Source organism: Peromyscus maniculatus, chromosome 17, assembly GCF_049852395.1.
Source record: "Peromyscus maniculatus bairdii isolate BWxNUB_F1_BW_parent chromosome 17, HU_Pman_BW_mat_3.1, whole genome shotgun sequence".
In the NCBI taxonomy this organism is placed as follows: domain Eukaryota; kingdom Metazoa; phylum Chordata; class Mammalia; order Rodentia; family Cricetidae; genus Peromyscus; species Peromyscus maniculatus.
The window spans coordinates 9,550,305-9,557,292 of record NC_134868.1 but is presented as its reverse complement, the minus strand read 5'-3'; the positions used below and the strand labels follow the sequence as shown (position 1 = coordinate 9,557,292).

Sequence of the window (6,988 nt, the reverse complement as noted above, 5' to 3'; positions counted from 1 at the left end):
AAAGATGGCTTTTCGGTCAGCAAAGAGCTTCATTTTTACTAAAGGGGAAATACGTTCATGATCAACATGGACTGACATCAATGAATTTTTATTGGCAACTAGTGGAATAACAGACATTTTAATGACTTTAAGGATCGCTAAAACACTTAATTGGGCCCATCATTTATAAAGTAGGCACTCTAACCCCTTTAGAACTCCTTGAAGCAGATTAAGAACAAAACAACTATTGTGATCCTTACAATGAGGACTGAAAAAAACAACCAGCCCCCACCCCCCCATCCCCACCCCGACCTGCAGACTAGATCGGCTGGTTGTATGGCTTCTTACGGCTCAGGTTCTTCGACTGTGCAGATCTTCAGGGGTGTTAAGTGATATCCGACGTAGAAATAAGGCCAAAGGGCACCGCTAGCACAGTCGCTGAAACTGTACAGAAGGGACTTATCACGTAAATTGTAAAATGAAACCTCATGCATTTCGGAGTCTAAAAAAATCCCAACCCTATTAGGTGCCACACTGGGCAGAAGACTGATTTTCTCACGGCCCAGTGCAAAATAATTTTCCCAGTAGTTTAGCCCAACTGCCCATAATCCGTCCTGCACTGAGTACTGTTGAAAAGTACTGGTGCTGCTCCTGGGCCTGCTCCTGGGGAAGGGCTCCTTGCAGACCCCCACGACCCATTCGTTTTTGCATTCCACGTCTACCTCCCAGTACTGTCTGCCAGAACTGTATCCCTCAGACCCCAGAATAATAGGGTACCGCTGAAACCTCTTCGAGCTATACGGTACCCTTTGCCTTCCTCCATACTGCACAGCTTTTCTATCTTCCGAGACCGCAAGTTTACAGTACGCCGTTCCGGGATCCAGACGCACATCAACCTGAAAGCGCCTGATAATTCTGTCCAAGCCGGAACACTGGGGAGGCAGCCGGTAACGGTATTCTTGCAGTGTGAACGCGAGTACGTCAGGGCATCTGAAGCTATCGGGTCTCTCGTAGCAATCTCTCAGCCCGGTCAGCAGCTCCAGCTCGGGCCTCACGTACTTGCGCTTCACCTTCCTCCACAGACACTTGAGGGAAGCGATGTGGTCTGAGAACCTCGCCAGGTTTCCCTGCAGCTTGGCCGCTTCGGCCGCCTCTTCCGTCTGTAAGCGCTCCAGCGCGTTCTCCCGCTCCGCGCGGAGACACAGCCTGTGCTGCTGGTATTCCCGCGCCAGCTCCTCCCGGCGGCGCTCGGCCCGCTTCTTCAGTTCCAGCAGCCTCCTCCTCTGTGAGGCCAGTGTCCTCTCCTCCGGCTCCACCTTCTCCCTCCACAGCTTCAGGCAACACTCAATATGTTCCCCAGGACCGAGGGCAGCCTTCTCTGGGGGCCACGCGGAGTCCCCCGGGGGGCTGGGGACGAGGCTGCGCGGTGGACAGGGAACCTCGTGGTCCTCTTCGCAGGAAGTGGCCGGGAGCTGTTGGTCCTTCTCACAGGAAGTGGCCGGAAGCTGAAGCTGTTGGTCCTCACAGGAAGTGGCCGGAAGCTGTTGGTCCTTCTCACAGGAAGTGGCCGGGAACTCTTGGTCCTTCTCACAGGAAGTGGCCTGGAGCTGAAGCTCTTGGTCCTTCTCACAGGAAGTGGTCGGGAGCTGGAGCTGTTGGTCCTTCTCACAGGAAGTGGTCGGGAGCTGGAGCTGTTGGTCCTTCTCACAGGAAGTGGCCGGAAGCTGAAGCTGTTGGTCCTTCTCACAGGAAGTGGCCGGAAGCTGTTGGTCCTTCTCACAGGAAGTGGCCGGAAGCTGTTGGTCCTTCTCACAGGAAGTGGTCGGGAGCTGGAGCTGTTGGTCCTTCTCACAGGAAGTGGCCGGGAGCTGTTGGTCCTTCTCACAGGAAGTGGCCGGGAGCTGTTGGTCCTTCTCACAGGAAGTGGCCGGGAGCTGTTGGTCCTTCTCACAGGAAGTGGCGGGGAGCTCTTGGTCCTTCTCACAGGAAGTGGCCGGGAGCTGTTGGTCCTTCTCACAGGAAGTGGCCAGGAGCTGTTGGTCCTTCTCACAGGAAGTGGCCGGAAGCTGAAGCTGTTGGTCCTTCTCACAGGAAGTGGCCAGGAGCTGTTGGTCCTTCTCACAGGAAGTGGCCTGGAGCTGAAGCTGTTGGTCCTTCTCACAGGAAGTGGCCGGAAGCTGAAGCTGTTGGTCCTTCTCACAGGAAGTGGCCGGAGGCTGGAGCTGTTGGTCCTTTTCACAGGAAGTGGTCAGGAGCTGGAGCTGTTGGTCCTTCTCACAGGAAGTGGCCTGGAGCTGTTGGTCCTTCTCACAGGAAGTGGCCGGGAGCTGTTGGTCCTTCTCGCAGGAAGTGGCCGGGAGCTGTTGGTCCTTCTCACAGGAAGTGGCCGGGAGCTGTTGGTCCTTCTCACAGGAAGTGGCCGGGAGCTCTTGGTCCTTCTCACAGGAAGTGGTTGGGAGCTGTTGGTCCTTCTCACAGGAAGTGGCCAGAAGCTGGAGCTGTTGGTCCTTCTCACAGGAAGTGGTTGGGAGCTGTTGGTCCTTCTCACAGGAAGTGGCCAGAAGCTGGAGCTGTTGGTCCTTCTCACAGGAAGTGGCCGGGAGCTGTTGGTCCTTCTCACAGGAAATGGCTGGGAGCTGTTGGTCCTTCTCACAGGATGTGGCCAGAAGCTGGAGCTGTTGGTCCTTCTCACAGGAAGTGGCCCGGAGCTGAAGCTGTTGGTCCTTCTCACAGGAAGTGGCCAGGAGCTGTTGGTCCTTCTCACAGGAAGTGGCCCGGAGCTGAAGCTGTTGGTCCTTCTCACAGGAAGTGGCCCGGAGCTGAAGCTGTTGGTCCTTCTCGCAGGAAGTGGCCGGGAGCTGTTGGTCCTTCTCACAGGAAGTGGCCGGAAGCTGTTGGTCCTTCTCACAGGAAGTGGCCCGGAGCTGGAGCTGTTGGTCCTTCTCACAGGAAGTGGTCGGGAGCTGGAGCTGTTGGTCCTTCTCACAGGAAGTGGCCGGGAGCTCTTGGTCCTTCTCACAGGAAGTGGTCGGGAGCTGGAGCTGTTGGTCCTTCTCACAGGAAGTGGTCGGGAGCTGTTGGTCCTTCTCACAGGAAGTGGCCGGGAGCTGTTGGTCCTTCTCACAGGAAGTGGCCGGAAGCTGGAGCTGTTGGTCCTTCTCACAGGAAGTGGCCGGAAGCTGAAGCTGTTGGTCCTTCTCACAGGAAGTGGCCGGAAGCTGAAGCTGTTGGTCCTTCTCACAGGAAGTGGCCAGGAGCTGTTGGTCCTTCTCACAGGAAGTGGCCAGGAGCTGTTGGTCCTTCTCGCAGGAAGTGGCCGGAAGCTGTTGGTCCTTCTCACAGGAAGTGGCCGGAAGCTGGAGCTGTTGGTCCTTCTCGCAGGAAGTGGCCGGAAGCTGGAGCTGTTGGTCCTTCTCACAGGAAGTGGCCTGGAGCTGAAGCTGTTGGTCCTTCTCACAGGAAGTGGCCGGAGGCTGGAGCTGTTGGTCCTTTTCACAGGAAGTGGTCGGGAGCTGGAGCTGTTGGTCCTTCTCGCAGGAAGTGGCCAGGAGCTGTTGGTCCTTCTCACAGGAAGTGGCCGGAAGCTGGAGCTGTTGGTCCTTTTCACAGGAAGTGGCCGGAAGCTGGAGCTGTTGGTCCTTCTCACAGGAAGTGGCCGGAAGCTGAAGCTGTTGGTCCTTCTCACAGGAAGTGGCCCGGAGCTGAAGCTGTTGGTCCTTCTCACAGGAAATGGCTGGGAGCTGTTGGTCCTTCTCACAGGAAGTGGCCGGAAGCGGGAGCTGTTGGTCCTTCTCGCAGGAAATGGCCGGAACCTTTTGGCGTATCTCACAGGAATACTCCTCTTCCAGCTTTCTCTTCTTGGTCTTTTTTACAGGGAGTGGCGTGACAACTTTGGTCATCTTGCCCAGCGGTCCATTACTCCGAAAACTCCTTTCTGGACAGTTAAAGTGGCAAACAGGGCAGGGGAAACAATCCTTTAGATCCTTCCAGAATTCACGGATGCAGGCGAGACAGCAGTTGTGCCCACACTCGATGGTCACTGGGTCCTTGAAGTACTTCTTACAGACGGGACAGTGGGCCTCTGCTTGGAGGTCGGCTCGCCCTGCTTTGGGCTCCTCGGAGCCTTGCACAAAGGTTGTGGGAGAGGACATGCTGCTTCTCTGCAGCGCGAAACCAGCAAGCCCTAGTAGTGCCTGAGATCTGGAGACTGACACTGGCTTCTGCAAACTTGGTTAGTTCTATGTACCTTACACCAGAGTGGGCTGACAGAGTCCAGAACCCAGGCCTACTGCTAAGAACACGTTAGCTAGGCTGTTGCTTTCCCTGCTCAGTGATCTGCAGGCAAGTGAAGTTTTCTTGTTCAAGAAAGTTGCTTCACATCCGAGAAAATAATTCTTCCTATGGGTGAGATAAGACATAGGGGTTTAATAATCAGACTGTGTGATTGGCAATGTATTAAAACAACCACACAAGAACCCTATGTACACAGGACCCAGGTTCTATCCCTGAGACCCACACTGGGGGAGGAACCAACTCTTGAAACTTGTCTTTTGACTTCCATGCCCTTGCTGTGTGGACACATAATCTATTTAAGAATACATGCATGTGAACAAATTTATGAGTGCAAAAATCATTAGGTGAAAATATGGGACATTTATACTGCAGATTTAACTCACAATTATAAGCAAATAGCAACACAAGCTGGTAAGATGGCCCAGAGGTCAGAACACTGGCTGTTCTTGCAGAGGGTCAGGGTTCTGTTCCCAGCACCCACATGGTGGCTCACAACCATCCACGATTCCATTTCCAGGGGATCAGATGCCTTCTTTTGAACTTCTTTTGAACAGACACACATGTGGTGCACACACATACAGGTAAGCAAAACATTTATACACCTAAAATAAATCAATCTAACACAATTATCAAACAAAACAAAACATGAAGTCCAGCATTGTAAGCCAGGCTTAGTGGTGTATTCCTGTAACCATAAAACTTGGGAGGTAGAGACAAGAGGATTAGGGATTAGGTCTTCTAGACTATCGGGTCAGTCTGGGTTGTTTCAAAAAATATAAATAAAAAATTTAAAACAGCCAGGCAGTGGTGGCACATGCCTTTAATCCCAGCACTCAGGAGGCAGAGGCAGGCGGATCTTTGTGAGTTCGAAGCCAGCCTGGTCTACAGAGTGAGATCTAGGAAAGGTACAAAGCTACACAGAGAAACCCTGTCTCAAAAAACAAAAATTAAAACAACAATAACATAAAATGGATGTGATTTGCAACATCTGTATTTACATCACTAGTGAGGTAGAGGTAGGATAGGAGGAATTCAAGACAGCTTTTGCTACATAGTGAGTTCCAGGACAGGCTAAAGTATGGGAGACCCTATCTCAAGCAAATAAAACAACAAAAATTTATAAACAAAAAATATCAGCTGGCCATGGTGGCACAGGCATTTAGACCCAGCACTCAGGAGACAGAGGCAGATGGAGCTCTGTGAGTTCAAGGCCAGCCTAGTAAAAAATTGAGTTTCAGGACAGCCAGGGCTCTCTTATACTTTGAAACTCTGTCTCTAAAAAACAAACAAACAACAAAACACCAATCAGGGCTGGAGAGATGGCTCTGTGGTTTGAAGCACTGGCTGCTCTTTCAGAGGACCCAGGTTCAATTCCTAACACCTAAATGGCAGCTCACAATTGACTAACTCCAGTAGGCTTCAAGTATTCTCACACAGACATATGTGCTAGCACATTAAAAAAGAAAGGAAGGAAGGAAGGAAGGAAGGAAGGAAGGAAGGAAGGAAGGAAGAGTGCCTGAGCTTCTGGCTGGACAGTCTCTCTCTCTCTCTCTCTCTCTCTCTCTCTCTCTCTCTCTGCCCTAGTCCCTGGGGACACATCCCTTGCCCCTCCCCCACCTGCTGCAGCCCCCATCAACCTGTCAGCAGCATCCTCCTCCCCCACCTTCACCAACCATCCCTCATTGCAGCAGGGACTCCTGGAGGCACAGGCTCCACTTGCAACAATTGGAGGAAGAGATGGGTAGACGGCAGTGTAAGAATACATTAAAAAACATAAAGAGCAATATGGCACCAATAGAAACTAGTGGTTCTACAACAGCAAGACCTGAACATCCCAACACAGATAAAACAGAGGAAAACAACCTTGAAAATAACTTTATGAAGATAGAGGCCCTTTAAAGAGGAAATGAAAAATTCCCTTAAAGAAATCAAGGAACAGACAAAAAAAATTGGAAGAAATCAATAAATCCCTTAAAGAAAGTCAAGAAAAAATAATTAAACAGGTGAAAAAAAGAGTTCAAGACTTGAAAACTGAAACAGCAGCAATAAAGAAAACAAAAACCTAGAAAATTCTGGAAATGGATAATCTGGGTAAATGAACAGGAACTACAGATGCAGCATAACCAACAGAATACAAGAGACAGAAGAGAGAATCTCAAGCATTGAAGATACTATAGAGAAAATAGATTCATCAGCCAAAGAAAATGTTAAATTCAACAAATCCTTAATAAAAAACATCCAGGAAATCTGGGACACCATGAAAAGTCCAAACCTAAGAATAATAGGGATAGAAGAAGGAGAAGAATTCCAGCTCAAAGGCACAGAAAATATATTCAACAAAATCATAGAAGAAAACTTGCCCAACTTAAAGGACAGGCCTATCTGAAGGTACAAAAAGTTTACAGAACACCAAATAGACTGAACCAAAAAAATAAAATAAAATAAAATAAAAAAAATCCCCTTGCCACTTAATAAAGAAAATACTAAACATACAGAATAAAGAAAAAATATTAAGAGCTGCAAAGGAAAAAGGCCAAGTAACATATAAAGGCAGACCCATCAGAATAACACCTGACTCTGAAAGACAGAAGGTCCTGGACAGATGTAATGCAGACACTAAGAGACCATAAATGCCAGTCCAGACTACTATACCCAGTAAAGCCTTCAATCACCATAGACAGAGAAAACAAGATATTACACGACAAAACCAGATTTA

The 6,988-nt window shown here is 49.9% G+C and overlaps 1 protein-coding gene across 1 annotated transcript; it reads right to left on the bottom strand.

Annotated features, from left to right (window-relative positions):
* Positions 1 to 278: 278 nt before the first annotated feature.
* On the bottom strand, positions 279 to 5,484 carry LOC121823568 (uncharacterized). The gene is made up of 4 exons (XM_076553832.1): positions 2,888 to 5,484; positions 2,783 to 2,837; positions 2,102 to 2,210; positions 279 to 1,718 (listed from the first exon to the last, which is right to left on the bottom strand). The coding sequence occupies exons 1-4, from the start codon at positions 4,128 to 4,130 to the stop codon at positions 324 to 326; spliced, it is 2,802 nt and encodes a 933-aa protein (XP_076409947.1). The 5' UTR covers positions 4,131 to 5,484; the 3' UTR covers positions 279 to 323.
* Between the last annotated feature and the right edge of the window lie 1,504 nt (positions 5,485 to 6,988).